Source organism: Pipistrellus kuhlii, unplaced genomic scaffold, assembly GCF_014108245.1.
Source record: "Pipistrellus kuhlii isolate mPipKuh1 unplaced genomic scaffold, mPipKuh1.p scaffold_m20_p_10, whole genome shotgun sequence".
NCBI classification, from domain to species: domain Eukaryota; kingdom Metazoa; phylum Chordata; class Mammalia; order Chiroptera; family Vespertilionidae; genus Pipistrellus; species Pipistrellus kuhlii.
In genome coordinates this window covers 20932417-20952125 of record NW_023425405.1, presented here as the reverse complement: position 1 = coordinate 20952125, position 19709 = coordinate 20932417, and the positions used below count along the sequence as shown (strand labels likewise).

The 19709-nt window shown below is 39.4% G+C and overlaps 1 protein-coding gene across 12 annotated transcripts; it reads right to left on the bottom strand.

Annotated features, from left to right (window-relative positions):
- Positions 1-712: 712 nt before the first annotated feature.
- On the bottom strand, positions 713-16703 carry SSBP1 (single stranded DNA binding protein 1). Of its 12 annotated transcripts, XR_004986477.2 has the most exons (9): positions 16612-16703; positions 15846-15908; positions 14603-14663; positions 13874-14014; positions 13568-13655; positions 12168-12256; positions 7186-7259; positions 1472-1643; positions 713-887 (listed from the first exon to the last, which is right to left on the bottom strand). XR_004986477.2 is itself a non-coding variant. In XM_036428931.2 (8 exons), the coding sequence occupies exons 2-7, from the start codon at positions 15867-15869 to the stop codon at positions 7216-7218; spliced, it is 447 nt and encodes a 148-aa protein (XP_036284824.1). In that variant the 5' UTR covers positions 15870-15908; positions 16612-16703; the 3' UTR covers positions 713-887; positions 7186-7215. The 12 variants fall into 12 exon arrangements, 11 of the variants coding, with proteins under 11 accessions (XP_036284824.1, XP_045433559.1, XP_036284767.1 ...); XM_036428931.2 differs by lacking the exon at positions 1472-1643; XM_045577603.1 differs by lacking the exons at positions 713-887; positions 1472-1643 and adding an exon at positions 5339-5678.
- Between the last annotated feature and the right edge of the window lie 3006 nt (positions 16704-19709).

Genomic DNA, 19709 nt, shown 5'->3' with positions numbered 1-19709 from the left:
ATGGTGTTTTGTTATGGTGGGCTGAGCTAAGACACCAATGATGCAATAAAAACTGTCTTACTTAGGATCCAGTTATTTTGCAATGGGAGGCCTCCTCACTCTAGATTACCTAGTCTGCATTCTGCCAGGGGAAACATTAGGGCAATATTTCTTTTCTTAACCTAAGTGCTTCTTTATTTAATAGGGGCTATTAATCAAGGGCCCTCATTAGGAACTGCAAGCAAAACTAAACTACTTATTTGATGAAAAAAAAATGTGCTTCTATATTGTCCTCACTGTTTTGGCTCAGTGGATAGAGCATCAGCCTATGGACTGAAGGGGCCCAGGTTCGATTTCAGTCAAAGGCACATGCCTGAGTTGTGGGCTTGACCCCAGTGGGGAACTTGCAGAAGGCAGCCCATCAGTGATCTCTCATCATTGATGTTTCTCTCTTTCTCTCTGAAAACAATATATATATTAATGTGCTTATATTCACTCTTTTTAAGGCCAAGGCTAAAGTGTGCATTTTATGTCCAAGTTCCTTCCCCAAACTTAAAGTGAGACATCGGATAAAAGCCTGAAGTATTGTGGGAGCACAGGTAAGGTTATACTTCTACTTGTAGTGGAGCTCATCTGAGAGAAAATATAATAAAAAGTTGATCATGTATTTGGAAATAAAGGTAAAAATGTGTAAATTCATAAGGATTGGTTTTAACTACAACGCACAAAGAAGTGGCTTAAATAAGTTTTATTTGTGTCTCCCACAGGAGTCCAGAGGTAGACTGCCAGGACTGACGATGGCTCCATAGTCATCAAGGATCCCAGTTTCTTCTGTCTTCCATCCTGAAGATCGTCTCATGGTCCCAGATGGCTTTCATTTCAGACATGAAACAGCCATATATGAGGGTCTGGAGAAGCACAAAGTATGGGACTCCCACAGTCACCTCATTTAAGGAACTTGCCTGAAAGCACCACCAAATGATTTCTGCTTGTACCCCCTTAGTAACCTTTAACTGCAAAGATTAGAAATGCAGTATTTTAGCTGTGCTCACTGTCACCCCCAATAACACCTGGGTTCTGTGAATGCAGAAGGGGGAATGGATATTGATTGGGTAGTATATTAATCCAAGGCTATAGGAGGGACCACCCCTCCCAGATTTAGTTAATTCCTTGACATAGTAAATGACTTGCCCATGAGCATGCCTTTGTTATGCAAACCAAGCAATCCCCGAGTCCATACGCTCCAATAGCCTCTTTTTATCAGGCTTCTACAGTACAGCACACTACTCCTCTACCTGACATCACCCTAGGCCTGTACCTGACAACCAGGGACTGCCTACATAGCCCAGAGCCTGCTGGAAATTACTTCCCCAGTACAATCCTGAACTTGTTCAACTTGTCTATCCTATCTTATCCATCCTTTCCCCATGAAAAAACATAGTAAAAGCTCTGGCCCATACACCCTCCTTGCACCTTCTGTCTCCTGAGCTACCCTGGAGCTTCCCGCGTGGTCCTACATGGTTGGGTGTTGTTCCTCCTCTTGGGAACAGTACGTAAGAAACTTCTCTCTCAAAGGCAGGTGTCTCCATGTCTGTCATCCCAGCATATCCAATAAAGCAAATCCCAGGAGCCAGGCCAGCGTGGCTCAGTGGTTGAGCGCCTACCTATGAACCAGAAGGTCACGGTTTGATTCCCAGAGTACATGCCCAGGCTGCTGGTTCGATCCCTGGTGAGGGGCATGCAGGAGACAGCTGATCAATGGTTTTCTCTTATCATTAATGCTTCTCTCTCTCCCTCCTTCTCCCTTCCTCTCTGAAATCAATAAAAATATTTTAAAAAATAAAACAAATCCCAGGTATATTATAAAACAAGAAGGCAACTGCAAGTCTTTCCCACATTATAGTTTTGCATAACAGAAAGCTGGAATACAGGCAACATTTAAAAGTTATTTCACAAAATCTGTTTACAATGTATTCAAAAGAAGAAGAAAAAAGTTGCTTGTCTCAGCTTATCTTTTCATTAATCAGCACCCTGACAAATATAAGCTTAAACTCACATGTTCAAAACGAAACTCATTGCCCTGGCCTTTGTGGCTGAGTTGACTGGAGCATTGTCCTGTGCACAGAAAGGTTATGGTTTAATTCCCAGGCAGGGCACATGCCTATGCTGCAGGTTTGGTCCCTGATGATAAATGTCTCCCCTCCCCCTCCCCACCACCTCCCTTCTTCCCTCTCTCTATAATCACTAAAACATATCCTTAGGCGAGGATTAAAAACAGAACAAAACACTGAACTGTATACTCATTATCTTCCCTCTTTCTCAAATCTGCTCCCACATCCAAATTCCTTAGTCTCAGAAACAAAGTGCCATTACCCACACAGCTGTCCACACAGGCGCTTCAGAATTATCTATTGTCTTTTACCATCTGTTCTGTCACTAGATTCTGGGAGGGGATATATGCTCTTAGTATCCCAAACCCTGAGCCTAAAAGGAGCCTAATACGTAACCGGTACACAACAAATGGATCAATGTGAACCCCAAATGCTCTTCATATCACCTCTTACCTACCCTACCAAGCTTTCTAGGCTTGTTCAGTCCCTTTCTAACTGCCTCTAGACTTTCTCTCTCTAACTCTTCACCTGCCTTCATTGTTCATTTGATGAGATGTCCAGCTTAAAACCGTCTAGAGCTCCCACTGCCAAAGTCCTCTGCAAGCTTTCAAGGCCCTTTCTGATCTAGCCTGACCCACTTTCCATGGTTTTCTCTCTCACTGCTTCATACACTTTTAAATTTCTGGGCCTTTGTCCATCCTGATTCTTTTGTTAAACACTAACCAACCTATGCTCTTCTGAGCCCCACAGGATTTTATTTCTGCCATATTACACTTCGTTACACAGGCTCCCTGACAATCTTCATCAGCCTAAATCAGGAGCTCCTTCAATGCAGGACTCCTGTTATACATCCATACATCAGGCCTGCAGGGTGCATGGCATACAGCAAGTATCTAATTGACTTTTCAGTTTAAACAGATGCCCAAATTAATTGTAAAAAGCCATGAAAGAGTAAAAACAAATAAACAACAAAACATTTCGAAGAGGGATATGTGCTCAGTAATCCATGAATGTTGGTAACAACAACAACAACAAAAAAGGTCAAGCACAATACACTAAAGTTAACATGCTCTCATAAGTATCTATGGGATTTGATGTGATGGGCATGGTGGCTCAGTGATACGCCTTGTTTAAAATAACTACAGTAATAACAATAGCCCATATGTGTTGAGGACTTGATCCAGTCACTTAAGCTACATATATTATTTACTATGCTCTTACAGTAGACCTATAAAGTAAATATTACTATTGTCCCTTTTTATTTACAGAAAAACAAACCAACAAAAATCCAAGGCAAAGAAAGTTAAGAAACTCACCAGAGACTATTCAGCTAGTGAGGGAAGCAGGGATTCAAATCCAGGCTTTATGATAGACCACTTTTTCTCAAATGACAGGTGCAATAGAAAAACTTAAATGTAAAGATGTACTACTTTATGGACTAGCAAGACTCAGAGGTCAAAATACAGGAAACAGCAAAACAATGAAGAGGAAAGAGACAAAAAGAGAAATTTCATTACTGTGGCTGCATGATTCTGACAGCCGAGAAAACCACCCACAGTCCTAATACAGACTGTATGACTGACACAGAGGCAAATACAGCAGTAAGAGAGAGCTCAATATTGTCAATACCTGCCAACTCTCATTCTCCAGTGAGCCTGACGAATTCTATCATAGAACCATCTTCCTAACAATTTCATCTCTCCATAGGAAGGAAACAATGAGGGGCAGACATAATGAACTTATTTTAACCAGTAAAGACACTGCTTGATTAAAAGAGGAATGTGTAAAGATAACCTGGTAGAGAAATTAGCTGAGACTTATTTTCCTGCAGGCTATCAGACTGAAAATCAGACAGAGTAAAGAGACAGAGGTATTTCTCCCTCACGTTTGATTCTCCCATGACCAATTATGTATTAAACTCCCTGTGACATGCATATGCTCCCTGCATGGGGTGCTAGTCAAAAATTAGTGTCAGAAACCAATCATTGTCTCACTAATTAGAAGTGTGTGGGCAAGGGACCCGGAAAGGCTGGTCAACCTTGAAGCTCTGAAAGGTCAGAGCCAACCACTCCCTATCTAATTGAGACAATGGTAGCTGAAGCAACTTCCCCATCAAATAATCATGTAAATCCTTTTAAGCTACAAGATTTCAATATGCTACTCAATCTCTGCTTATGGTTTCCTCTTCCCAGGTAAAATGAAGCTAATACTACCTTCTTCCTAAGTCCAAGTTAAATGAGTCAGTAATAAAAGCACTTAGCCTGGCGGGCAGTAAACACACAATGAACGTCAGCCATTCGTATGATTACTGTAAGAGATTTCTCTACAATTCATTGCCTGTAATCTTCTCGCACTTTAAATTTGTTTGCTGTTGCTCCTACCCATATGCACGGCGCACAATGCAAACCTCAACAAATAGCTCAGTAAAGTGATCCTGCCCTCATTTTCATGTCGGTGTTCCAGTGAACTCCAACTCACCGACTAACATTCGTAACGCCCTAAAATGTCAGTGTGCCAGGCTGAGCTGGACGGAGGCAAAGGGTAGTTTGAATCAATGGCAAACCAGCCTTAAGAACTACATGGCCCAGCCTGTGTGGCTCAGTGGCTAAGCATCGAGCTATGAATCAAAAGGTCATGGTTTGATTTCCAGTCAGGGCACATCCTCAAGTAGTGGGCTCAGTCCCCAATAGTGGTCGTGCAGGAGGCAGCTGATCAATGATTTTCTCTCATCATTAATGTTTCCATCTCTCTCTCCCTCTCCCTTCCTCTCTGAAATCAATAAAAATATATTTAAGAAAAAAAGAAAAAAATTGAATGTTCTTTAGGGAACAAAGAGAAACTATTACTAATTTCTCCTGAGCTACAAAGGTTAGGCTGCAACCCGGTTGGCAATGACGAGGAATTGTCAAAACAGCCATAGAAATATGTTCTTCGTATTTTTGGACATCTCTAGATTGTCTGGTGGTATTTAATAAATGGATGTTGGCTGAAACTGTATAGGCAGTAAACAGTGTGTCTCATGTGGGTTGGTCTTTAAAGTTGGTTGCTCTGGGTTGTGTACACATATTAAGAGAAAAATGAAAGAAAAAGAGGAAGAAAAAAGAATAAAAGAGGTGAGTGTCTAAGCATGAGATGCCAAGATGCAGATGATGGGGGAAAAAACATGAACGTTTGATTACCTTTCACCTCCAGTACATGAAGTGGAGTTTAGCAAGCCTGCTTTGGAAATAATGGAAAGGTGTTTTTCCTCCCCAAAGGAAAACAGCTTTATTTTTTCTTATTATAAAAGTAATAAACTTTCAATGCTAAAAAGTAAAATTAGGATATATACAAGTTTAAAGAAATAAGGAAAAATCACACAAAATCTCCCTATCCAGAGATTGTAACATTTAATGTTGCTTCCTCTAGACTTTTCTAAGCATATAATTATATTAATTGCAACTTTTTTTTGAAACTGGGATAACACTACACATGCTGTTTGATACTTTTTCTCCCACTGTTCTATGTATAATACTCCTCTTTCCACTTAACATGGAATCTCAAAATCAGTCACAGGGCAGATTTCGGCAGGTATATCCGACACTATACCTGAAGAAAGGGAAATGGGGGACACACTTGGACCAGATGATCCCCACATTCTCGATTGCTATTGGGTTCCACACATCTCCTCTATGCCTAGACCATGTTGGGAGCATCAGACAGGGCTGCCTCGGTGGGAGGGCAGAGCTGGTGCTCCCACAGCCTGTCTGATGTGAAGTGCCGGGTGTGCAGCACAAGCACATCTGTGGCCTCCGCATTGAACACCTGACTGCAGGCTCTGCCACCCAGCCTCAGAGCCTTTCAGGAAGTCTGCAGGTGGAGTTTGGAGAAGAGGCCCTCAGCTTATGAGGATCCTGTAGAACACAATTTCTGCCCCCGAGCTCTGGGCTGAGAATTCCTTTCAGGTGGTCATTAAGAGTCCATACGCAGTGTGTGATTTCTGAACCTGTTCAAGTCAAGCACGTCCTAAGCTGTAGTGAGCAGCATGCTCTCAGGCAGAGGGGAGAGGACGTGTGCCCCAGGGCACATATACATAGGCTAGGCCTGACCCAGATGGAATGAACAACTTCCATAGCAGCCAACCTCTAAAACCCGGCAGCAAACCAGAAGCAAGCCTGTGGAGGACTGATGCAAACTTTAAGTAAAAGATGCACTGAAAAGCTGTGTTCATTTCATGTGATCCTTGTTAGTAAATTACTAGTACTTTGTAATTTCCAGAACCTTATAATAAAAGCACACAATTTTCTGCATGTGCACAAGTTTCTCTAAGTATATGTGCATCCAGACCATGTGGAAAAAGAAAAGGAAAATGTCATACTGAGGCTCTAACCTAGGGAGGCAAGGTCAAAGGTTGGTCAGGGGTCTTCCCTGAGAGTTCTGGATGAAAATAAAAGAGAATCGGAACCAGAGCCCTGTATCATCCCCTGGAGATGAACTGCTTCACCCCTAGCTATATTTCAGGTCTTTACTGCTAGGTAACTTCACTTCATAAATGCTACTATTGAAACTGTCCACAAACAAAAGATTTGAAGAAGGCGGTTAGATACCAACCTGCTCAGCAACTCCTTTCACTTTGGGCTAAAGCTGAATATCCCACTGGGATATGCATCTGTCAAGACTTATCCACTGTCTGTTCTATGCCAAGCTCTGGTTAAAGTGCAGGTACACAGAGCAAACAGGTAAGAAAATCAATATTTACAGCAAGGAGATAGATGCCTAACATATAGTGATGTTCCATAAATACTGAATCAATACTATAACAGAAATGCGCACAAAAACCAAGATGTCTTCCCAAAGGACATTATTCCTTTGCTGTTGCACAGATGAACCTGACAGTTCACTGTTCTGTACTCTTGTACATAGAAACTGCCCCTAAAAGAATAAACAATTAGTGAATGTTGCATTACACAGAAACAACCAAGGTTGATGGTGAAAGGGGGGTGGAGAGCAACAGTCAGGAGAAAGGAGAAATATTATCATTTTATATAAAAGAATATTTTAATTTTTGTCCTTAGAAACTATAAAGACTATACATGATTTGAAAATGAGACTATACCAAACATTGGCCAAAGAAGAATGGTCCGCTCTATGCCTTCTCTTTTGGCTGGTCACTCAGAAATATAATGTTATCTGTAAAGAAGCCAGAGTATAAGTATTATTTTCAGAACACTTTTCCCATCCCATTTAATCATTCCCCTCTATTACATACATACTTCAGTGCTATTGCCTAAAAAGATTTTATGCCAATTCTCAAAATACTGAGCAACTATTGCTGTTCACTAGAGGTATATACAATACAATTGGCAAGATAGAGCTCAAAGCTGGGCTTCAGCTGTCAACAATTCAGACTTTGTTAAAACAGGTGGCATATTTCTTGTCTTTCCTGAACAATTAAGGTCTTCTCAGCAATGACTCTCTACCAAGCTACAAATCACAGATTTCAAAGCTTTCAATGCTCAGACAGGTGCCATGAAACAGGTAGCACATCCTCACGTAGAAGAGGACCAGGCAGAACACTCCGCATGCTGGAGGTGGGGGGGACAGACAGTGGCCTTGTTGGCAAGGATTGATTTATTTATGTTTTAAAAAGAAGTTTGAACATTCACATGGGAGACATTTTATTTTTAAATAATAAAACAAAATGACTTTTTATATACTCATTCTTTGGAAAAGATTTACTAATCAATGAGAGCATTTTTATCTAAGAACATCAGACATTACTCTTAAAATGCTGTTCCAGACATAGTTTAGGGGAGTGGTTAGCAAACTCATTAGTCAACAGAACCAAATATCAACAGTTCAACAACTGAAATTTCTTTTGAGAGCCAACTTTTTTAAACTTAAACTTCTAACTCCTCTTCTTCAAAATAGAATCGCCCAGGCCATGGTATTTTGTGGAAGAGCCACACTCAAGGGGCCAAAGAGCTGCATGTGGCTCACGAGCCACAGTTTGACGACCATGGATTTAGAACATGCAAAGGAAAAGAATTAAGTAGTATTTCCTGTATAACTCCAAAAGACCTAAATTCTTTTACATTTGGAATTATTTAAAAATGGTTATTATCTAATGAATGAATATTTATTGATTATCTAATCTTCAAAAAAATGGAATATTTTGGTGCAGAATGGTTATTTCAGAAGAGATTGTTAGAATTGCATCACTGTGTAAAGACAAGAGTGCCATCTGCTGGTGGTTAGTTTTAAGTCACAGACATGATCTCTAAGAGGAAAAAACATGGCCTGTAAGAGTTCAATCAAATTAAACTCTACTCCCTTCAATTCAAATGTCACTAAAGACCTATTCATTTATGATCTAGAAAACTATATGAATACTGGTGACAAGAAAAACACAAAAAGGCAGATAATCTGAAATGCATCCATTTGCTAAGTTCCTAACAATTTACACAATCAAAATTAACCCACACATTGGTTTATAGTAAAATATGAAAGTGTTAAATGCTTCATAAATAGTTAAGAGAATTAGAAATTGTCAATTATTATTTTGTTAGAAAGCTTGCTTTCCCACTACTGAAATTATAGGTGTAGATCTATATACCATACGGAGATCTGGAAAAAAGATGTGAACAGTTGGATATTGCCAAAGAAAGAACAGGACATGGAGAAAATGATTTACTCTCAAGACACTCAAGAATTATAAAAACAAAATGGTCAGGAAGGACCTTGTCTAAGGTCTGATAATGAAGGCAGAAAAATACCTATGTTGGTTTTTAAGGTCAATATACTTTCAAAAAAAAAAAAAAACAACAGTAGGAAAATACATATTGTAATTATTTACAACAAATTATAATCTATCAATAAGGTATAGTGGTTAAGACATGAACTTTGGAGCAAAGAAGAGAAACATTAAAAAAAAAAAAAAAAAAAAAAGTGCTGAAGGATCCCAGGTTTGATTCTGGTCAAGGGCATGTACCTCAGCTGCAGGCTCAATCCCTGGCCCTTGTCAGGTGTGTGTGGAAGGTAACCAATCAATGTGTTTTTCTCACATTGATGTGTTTTGTTTTTTTTCTCTCTCTCTCTTCCTATCCCTTCCACTCTCTCTGGAAAAAAAAAAAAAAAAAAAAAAATCAATAGAAATATATCCTCTAGTGAGGATTAATAAAAGAGACTTAAGTTCTCAGATGTCCAATCTTCAGAACTGTAAGAAAATAAATTTGTTGTTTTTTTTAAAAAATGAGACAAGATAATGTAAGATAATGTTTGGACTTATTGAGCAATCAAGGAACTATGAACACTGTGATAACTGGTAAGAAAAAAAAAATTAAAAATGATTTCTTAACTGCACTGTAGCTGTGTTTTAAAATGGAGCCATATCTTTCAGAAATGCCTACTGAAATATTTATGGATGAAATAATATAACATCTGAAATTCATATCAAAATAGCCCAGGTGGAGGAAAAGTGGCTGGGAGTGTAGATGAAGTAGTATCAGCTCTCAAGTTGACAATTGTTGAAGCTAAATGATTATTGTCTTTAAAAAAAATTTCTCTCCACTTTTGTATGTGTGACATTTTCCATAATGAAAAATTTAATTTTTAAATAATTTTGGCATGATTCAGAAGATCCTAAACATTGAGACATTATTACTACAATAAAATGTCTTTCATTTCCATCTACTTAACTATAAAAACAAGATTTCTCTGTGTTTATATCCATAAAAATGAAAAGAACAGAATTAGTTCTTAACTACTATCTTATTTTACCACTTTCTCCAAGATTTGGGGGCAGGGGGGAGAGAGATAAAGAGGGGGAAAAGTCCTACCTATCTCATTATAAGGTGCATTTCCAATAAAATTTTAGTTTTTACATTTAAATATTAAAGTTGTTTTAGTCAATTACGTACTAAAAACAACTATAATGATAAAACAATGAAGAAGAAATGTAACATTGAGCATCTTACTGTCAGAATTTAAAAAAATATTTTAAAATTTCTATTTATGTACCGGTATGTATTTTTCTTACAAATATAACTGGATGAATAATAAGATTCTTAACTACACAATCTATTCAGATATGCTTCGAAGGAGAAAATGGGATGGGAAAACAAGTTCAGAGAAAAAGGAATACAGTCATGTGCCACTTGATGACGAGTATAGGTTCTGAGGTTTGGTTTGGTAGGCAGTTCCATTGTTGTGCAAATATTGTAGAGTTCCTTACACAAACCTAGACAGTATAGCCAACAACACATCTAGGCTGTATGATATAGTCTAATGCTCCTAAGCTACAAGCCAGTACAGCCTATTACTGTACAAAAACACACAAGATTAAGTCAAGCACAAGAAAAAATGATGCAATCAAGAGCTGCTGAGTGTAACACCCATTCTGTTTATAACAAAGTTTGTTTTAAGTAGACGGAGTACTATCTAAAATAATGATAAAAAGTAAATACATAAACCAGTAAGTCATTTATTATCATCAAGCATTATTTATTGTACATAACTGTATATGCTGTACTTTTATATGACTGGCAGGATAGGTTTGTTTTGGCACCAGCATCTCAAAAACTCGTGAGTAATGCACTGTGCTTGACATTACAATGGCTATGATGTCACTAGGCGATAGGAAATTTTCAGCTCCATTTTATTACTAGAGGCTTGGTGCATGACAATTGTGCAAGGGGGGTTGAGGGGGTACCCTAAACCTGGCCTGCACCCTCTCACAGTCCGCGGCTCATCGGGGGATGTCCGCCGCCTGCCAAGTGGTCCTTAGTGCTGCCACGGAGGCAGGAATGGCTCCCACCACCGCTGCTGCACAGACCACGAGCCTGGTTTCTGGCTGAGTGGTTACTCTCCCTGTAGGAGCGCACTCCTGCATTGAGCGTCTGCCCCTAGTAGTCAGTGTGCATCATAGAGACTGGTCATTCCACTAATCAGTTGATTTGCATATTAGGGTTTTATTATATAGGACTTGAGGCCTGGTGCACGGGTCCCTCAGCCTAGCCTGCAGGGATCGGGACGAAACTGGCTCTCTAACATCCTCCAAGGGGTCCTGGATTGAAGAGGGTGGTTCTCGAGTGACACATCTGGAATTGGGCTCCCCCTCTCTGATCCCGGGTGTGTCACCGGAGAACCACAGCTGCCAAGTCACCACAGCTAGGCAGCTCCTGTGCTCACATCTACCCTCTGGTGGTCAGTGTGCATCATAGCTACTGGCCAGAGCATCTGCCCCTTGGTGGTCATTGCATGTCATAGCTATTAATCCAACTGTTGACAGTCACTTAAGACTTTTATATATCGATATATAGATAATAGCGCTGCTGTGTATGTGGTCCTTTGTTGACCCAAACGTCATTATGCGATACATGACTGTACCATAAAATTTCCAAATGTGGAAGAGCTTGTTCATAGATTTTTTAAAATGATGATTTATATCAAATTGCTATATTTAGATCAATTAATACATTGAAGAATAACAATGTTATATTGGAAAAAAATGTTAATGTCAATCTAAAGATGTCCAAAGGGATATAGTTTCAAAATTTTTGTAGAATTTTCAGAAAAGTTTGAAAACTGCTCTAGGGGATAGCTTCTTAACCTTCTTTAAACTCTGTGTGTCCATCTTTTCTAAGTTATTTTAACAAGGATAGGAATTTCAACAAGGAGAGTAACAAAAGCATCATGTTAAGTACCAAAGAGGTTCTGAATAAATCTGCACAAATGTTTAATACCACTCAATTAATGTAACTCTATCTTGCCACATGCTTCTCCCTGTTTAGGCCATATCCTTCAAGGACTCTAGATCCTAACTCCAACAATAAGAACTGGGATAGATAATTCCATTTATACTCTACTCAACATTACTTGTAAACTAAGACTGTTTGAGTATAGAGATAGTTTTCTAAAGATTAGGTAAGTGTAGAAACTCATAGCAAGCCTACAAAGCGCACTTAGCATTCTTCTAGTGAGCTGCCTTACAATCTCATTAGCATCAGTATCTCAGCCCCAGTTAAAGTTACTTATAACACAACCAAGTTTTTAAAGAAGGGCGGGAGTAGAAAAGAACCGCTGTTATCATAAGCTTACCAGCTATGATTGTTGTTGCTTGTCGCCTCACATTATTTTTATCCATATATTCACCATAATCTACTTTCCCTTCCACATAAATTCGAGACCTGAAATAAATAAAATTTACAGTTTTTAGTCTGGAGATTCTAATATGCTTTACAAGGGAGATTCAGATTGGGGCAGTAATGAGAATACACTAAGGATGAAATATATAATCATACATAACCTCATTTTTGCTACTACTTCATAAAGTTCAAAATTAAGTGTACTGAAACAGAATGTACACACATTCTCATCTCAGTAAAAAAGGACAATGTTTTCATCCTTAAGCTGACTGTGGTCCATAAGGAACTTTAAAAAAATTTGTTCAAAATCTTAAACTAATTTTTTTTTTTAAAAGTTCTAAGGCAAAGATAGTGAAAATGAAAGGGTAATCTAGTGACAGCCTTTAAATATCTAGGATTGATTTCCAATGTGTCATTTTCCTTGACCTTTGATTTTGGACTCCCTAATAGATTTGATTTCCCCTTATTTCTCAATTCCTAAAATTTTCCTCAAGAGACTTAGATAATCAGAATTCTAAATAGAGGTTTTCAGCTTAGTATTTCACTCAGAGTAATTACTAGGACTATTTCTGTACTATCTAAAAGGCTGAGCTAGAAGACACACCAGGTGAAATTGCATAGACATTTCCCTAGAAATTTCCTACATCTGTTTATATGCATATAGGCACATATTCAGACATGCATACATGTGATGAGGTACATAAGAAGGTATGCAGTTATGGGGGGAAAATTGAAATTGTAGTCGCTGCTGAAATTACTTTTTATGAAATTAATTAACTGAATACAACTGCTGTAAAATACACCCTTTTGTCTTGTGGATTTGGAAAAAGCACTTTTTATTCATAATCAATACAAGCATTTCAAAAGGGACCTATGAAGCCTATATAAAAGTCAAATATAAAAAGCTGATGTGAATAGGACCATAATGCCTCAGTGTGACAGACTTCACACATCCCAGATCCTCTGCTAAGGCCATCATGCGGAGGACAAGACACATGACCTGGCCGTCAGGAACTCCTTCAAGGTATGTTGCAGCCTGGGAACTCCTTCAAGGTGTGTTGCCTTGTTCACAGGGAACTTGGTATGTTTTGCCTTCCCTCTGGCCTCATCTGCTTCTACTTATATTCACGTTCTATTTTCCCTAAACTTTAAGTTCTTAGAATGCTAAACCAGCTTTTATACACCTTTTCACACAGAGCAACACATGCATGCACTATTAAGCACTGAATAAATATCTACTGAGTTCATATAAATTAATAGTACTCAGGAACAAAGTAGTTACACAATTCATGAGAACACTTTTGTCAGTTTTTAAACCATTCAAACAGTAAGATTCTTCCTGCTCCCACTTACCCCTTTTTCACATACTGATATGCCACATCTCTGAGGCCTGGGCGGAATACTGAAATCCTGTGCCATGTTGTCTTTTGACTGACGTCACCTAAATCACAAGAATAGGAAACACGGTGACAAATGCCAGCCGACAAAATAAATGCCAAAGAACAACATGCCTAGCAAAACCAACATCAGAGTGTCAAAGAGAACAAAACAAAGTCAGAGAAGAACGATCTTTTCTCAAAATAACTTATCTCTAGTTAATTAAAACTAAACAATGTCTCTTTATTGCTGATAAAATTATCACCCATCTTTTATACTCACCCATTTGGTATGCTTCATTGTCTCCTGATTTCCACATCTCATTTGTTGCCAGAGAAAATATTGTGACTGGGTTTTTTCCTTCCACTTGTCTCATGACAGGATCCTGACCAACTCGCCCCAATAACTGCACACGATTCAGAGCTGAAATGCAATGTATAGATAAAATACGGTTGAGGGAAGTGTCCTGAAGAGGGAAATCAACTGAAGTAACAAATAAGAAGCTGGGAGGAAAAACAAGTTGGCAAGAAAGGCGAAACTATTCTTAGAGTAGCCCACAGGACAAATATTAAGCTCTTTATCTTAAATTCTTCTTTAAAATACCTTAAAAAAAAACCAAAAAAAAAAAACCGTATCACTAAAATAACACCTGAGATCTGAAAATCTATATAAATACAAGAAAATATTTCTGTCAAACAATAGGTTTCGTAAACTTTCAGTCTCTCAGACAAAAAGCACATACCGCTGGGTAACTTAGATAGCCAACTATGACTCAAGGAAATTATATGGGAGAACAGTGACAAGAGGGAGTGAGTTCTGACTGATAAAGAAGAAGGGCCCAATTTATTCAAGGCCCTGCAGCCTGATGTAGTAAGGCCAAGACCCAAGAGGCACATGTGAGCCAAAGGCATGGTGACGAACAGATTATAAAACACCAGCGCGCCCCTGCAACACATCTAAGAGAACATTGCTATGAATATACTTTACACTTGGAAATTAGCTACTACTTACATCTTTCCAGAACCAAGCTGCTTGCTACTTCAGACTCATGTCTTACAAATTTATGAAACACCTAAGGCAGAACAAATGGATAAAATGGCTGTAAGTTTTAGGAAATTTCAGGGAAAAGCAAATGCAAACAGAAGACCTACTCACATATGGTCACCATCTAGTCAGGTTACATCCACGGAAAACCAGAGATGTGCTTCCATGTTTTCCATCACACGGTGCCAGAAGGACCAAGCAACACTTAAGGGCAGCCTACTACAGAGCCCAAAGGTACCAAGGAGGCTCTAGAGAGCATGCCCAAGAAAGTTACTTTATGGCCCTCTCCTGTTTCTTTTGTGATAACCCTCCTGCTTATGATGCTTCTGTGGCTGCACACAAATGGTAAAATCCAACATATGCTGGAAAAACTCATGCTTTCAATAGGCCAAGAAAAAGGTCTAAGATGAACAGATTCGGTTCCCTGTTCACCTTGCTTTCTCCCCCTTCCATGTAATCTTCCCTAAATTTCCTTCCTAATCTCAATAGCATCATGAAAGAAGCTGCAAAACTGTTATTCTCCAGAGCGTCCTAGTACTTGTTCACAGGCATGCATTTTGGCTTAAACAAACTCTCTTAAAATTTCAAATAAAAAGGTAGGTGGTCAGAAATCACATGTGTTATAGAAAAACGCTGGGTCAAACCCCACAGTTTGACCCGGTGGACAGAGAGTTAGCTTTTAGACTAGAGTCCCAGGTTCAATTCTGGTCAAGGGCATGTACCTTGGTTGCAGGCACATCCCCAGTTGGGGGTGTACAGGAGGCAGCTGATCAATGTTTCTCTCTCATCGATGTTTCTAACTGTCTATTCCTCTCCCTTCCTCTCTGCAAAAAAGCAAAACAAAAAAAACAACAACCAAAAACTCTTATGTTTTTGAAAAAATGCTGGGACAATGATTCTCAGTCTTTGCATCAATAAAGACTTTAACTGCTGTCGAACTGAACTAAATGTAAGTAACATGTTTTAGTAAGTAATGACTCCCCATTTTATATATATATATATATATATATATATATATATATATATATATATATATAAAACTAGAAAATATTTTTGTTTTAGTGAACATTATTTACACAGGTAAAATCTTCTCCAAACCTCCATATCAAATAAGTACACATAAAGTGGGTGGGCTCAAAGCTCTTTTGCCTCTGAAGTCAAAACCCTGAAGAAATCTAATCAGCACAATTATGGAAAAGTGATTGATTACCTGCAACACAGGTCTTCGAAACATTGCTTCTACTTTTCCTACAATCTAATCTTTAGTCCTTTCCTGAAGGGGGGAAAAAAAGGGGGGGGGGGTAAATTAATATGACATCATATAGCAAGAGCACAAATTCACTAATCCTAAGTTTCTAACTTACATTCCTGATATTTATGCAATCCATCTTATGAACATAACACATCAACATTCCTGCACATTTGACGAGTCCCCCCCCCACCAAAGGAAACCTTATACTTGTATCTTTTTGAACTCCTTTAACTTCCTCCTCCTCCTCCTCCAACCCATACAAAGAAATTCCTATTCTGAGTTATTCTCATTTCCACGCTATTGTCTTCTAAATGTTTATTTAAATGCAAGCTCCCGGAGGGTAGGGATTTTTGTCGGATTTACTCACTGTCAAATCCAACCTACCTAAAACAGTTCCTAACACATGGGGGGCTCAATAAATATTACATTGTCATCAGGGACTTAAATCTGAAACTTGTTGCTGCAAAAATTGCCTCCATCCCTGTTAGTAAAGACTAAGGGGGAGTCCTGGGCTCCCGGCCTCATCGCCAGGATGGGCAGGTAGGTGCCCTTTCTAAAGTGACGGCTCCCAAACAACGAAGGAAAGGGGGGAGGAAACGCCAAGTCCTCCCCGCGCGTGGAAAGAGAAGGGACAGACCGCGACAGCACAGCACCACCTCCCGACCGACCGACGCAGGGCTGCACGAACACCCAACACAGAGCTCACGCTCCTTCCCGCGCTCACCGGCGCTCGAGCCGCACAGCTCCGAGCTCGGAGGACACTTCCCGACGCGGCTCTGACGCAAGGCTCGCGAGAGGAAGAAGTAACCGGAAAGGCCGTGGCGTGCCTGCTGGAAATGCCGCCGGCCGCCGCCGCGGGAAACACGCCCCATAACGCGTTAGTTCCGGGAGCTTTTTTTCTGAGTCAACACCGCCAAGTGGTGAGTGGCGCTGATTTCAAATTTATAATGAAACGAAATTATTTGAGGAGGTTCCCAACCCGGTCCAGAAGGGGGCGAGGTAGGCGACACAAAAGATAGCTCCTCCTCTGGAAAACACTAGAAAGGTCCAGACCTCCTAATGCAGAAAACAAAACAAAACAAAACAAAACAAAAACAAAAAAAGGAGTGGGAATAGGGCTTCGAGCGCAAAATAAGGTGACATAAAAAATTGGCAGTCCAGATAAATATTTTAACTCAATGTTTTAAAAAGTCCAAATCAATGGAAAAAAAAATCCGTGCTGAGCAAAAAATTAAAATTTTAAATACAAGGTACAAATATTCTGAGGCGCGAGGAAAAATATGTGCTCCTATATGTTATGTATTTAAAAAACATTTTTTTTCAGAACACTAGGTTACTTGACGAAATATTGAATATTTGAAAAGTAGGTGTATTAAAACACAATATTGTCTTAGGTTTAAATATTTTATTTATACTGAAAACTAATATTGAATATTTGAAAGGTAGGTGTATTAAAACTTACAATATTGTTTTAGGTTTAAATATTTTATTTATACCAAAAACTATTATAATTTTATTTTCCTGGCTTTAATGGACATAAAATGGTCAATATTTTCAATATCTACTTCTTATTTCCAGTTGCAAGAATTGCCATGTCTGACATTTTTTTACAAGTGACAATATTTTATAATAAGTTTTATTAACTTCAGCTTACAGGTCTTGTCTTTATTTAAAATTCTGGTATTTTGTTAACTGGATATTTTTATTAATTTTAATGTTTTTAAAATATTGCATTAAAATATCACTAATCTTAAAAGTGGGTTTTTTGACACCCCTTAAATTTTGCCTCATACACCCTAATCTTGGCCCTGATAATGAAGAGGGGTATGGAACCCCACAGATTGCAGAATTCAGGCCAGAAAGGGTCTCCCCCTTATCCTGACCCTGGCACTGCTCAACTTCTAGAAAAGGAAGGTACCCTCCACATCGTTCTAACACGCAGATTTCCTCAGGACTTAACTTAAAACCTTTCAATGCCTATTCTTGCCCTTGAAGGAAAAAATATGGTTTCCAAGACACATGTTAACCCACTCTAAAAATAGATTTACTAATTGTCATTGTAAATGTAGTCCAACCAAACGTGGAGAATTTTTAAAAGTTTGAGCCAAACTGTCGACATATGCCAGAGAGCAAGATCTCCAATGCTCCATAGAATGGAAGTTTTGCAGCTTATTTTATATATTAGAATCAAAGGAGAAGACTTAAGATGCATGAAATTCACTGATGGTAGGTTAAGGAGCTGGAAGAAAGCAGGGGGTGGCAGGAAACCTCTAGGATTCCATAAAAGGAAAAATAGAGAAACACATAGGGTGTCCCCCAAAACTGTATGCACACTCAATCGATGGAAAAAACAAACAAAAAAACTGTGCTGAGCAAATTCTGAATGATTATAAAGACAGTGTTTATTAAAATACACTTCATTTTCAAAATTGAGCATCAGCTGTTGAAGTGGGTATACACTTTTTTGGGGACACCCTGTACTACTTTTACATTGGTGGGTAAATGTTGGGAGCCAGCAGAGTTGAGACAAGCAACTCAGTCTTAAGAAAATAGAATTAAGTTCCTTCTAGCAGAAGTTATGCGGTGCCCTGAGGGTTTGGCCAGAAGATAAGATTAACCTGCAGCTTAGCATCTTCCTGCCGCTTAGCAACTTCCCCTTCCTGATCTCCCCCCCCCCCCCCTAGATAGTCCAGCCTTGGAATGTTGTACCTTGGAATGTTACACCGCCCTGGCAGTTAGCCAATCCTGTGTTGCCAGATGCCAAAGACCCCTCTGCATAGGCAACCCTGCCCCCCTTTGTTTCTGCTGTATAAATACAGCCATTTCAAAGAATAAAGTTGAGGCTTGATCAGAACCTTGTCTTGCCTCCATTCTTTCGCGTTCCTTGTTTGCTTCATTCTCTTAGGTGATTCCTGCGTGCCCCCGTTGTTGCCTCGTGGGTCGGGGCAGGTAAAGTATAGATAGTAACATTTATAGCACATAGAGATGGTATTGGGAGACAAGATAACAAGTGGTTCTGTGACCTCACACTTTGATGGTCTTGTGCTCTGGTGCTGAGATAGTGTCTTCCAGGCACAGGAAAAGGAAATTACTCTGTCATTTCAAAGGTACTGGAACCGGACAACCAAGGGGTCTGGGCTGTCTGTCACTACTTTAGCCAATTAAGCAGAGACAGGGTTGAAACATACGTGAGCATTTATTCCAATAATGTCGGCAGTATAGGAGAGACTTCAGTCACCCACAAAAATCTGCTCTGACCCCCTTGCCAGTTGGCTGGTTATATACAAGGGAGAAGATAGCTACATGCAGCTTTGAGCTACAAGTGTAACAGAGAAAGGGGAGGAGAGAGTCTTCAGTCTGGCCTTCAGGAGCTCAAAGTCTGCTAACAAGATGGCTAATCTTCCATGATGTTACAAACAGCTCAGCCCCTTCCTGGGACCAGAGAATGGTCAGTGTTCCTGAGAAAAACTCCCGGAGGTGGTCAGGGTCCAGGTGCAACAACCAAACCTAAGCGTGTCCTGTCCTTGGTCTGTTCTCAAAATGTGTTTCTTACTTGAGTAATGGACCCGTTTTGGCTCCAAGGTGTCTCATCTTTTACAGGCCTGTTTCATCCTCCAGTTTCCAGGCTCTGTAAGAACTATCATTAGTGAGGTGAATAATTATTAGACAGCTGTGGTTCTATTCCTATTACATCTCCTTACCCCCTAATGTTACTAGTATGTTATCCTAGAAGCATAAGCAGAATGGGCAGAGCTCACTTAAATATTGACCTCTGCCAAAGACCTGGGACACCCAGTTAGGAATTTGTGATCAGACAATCCT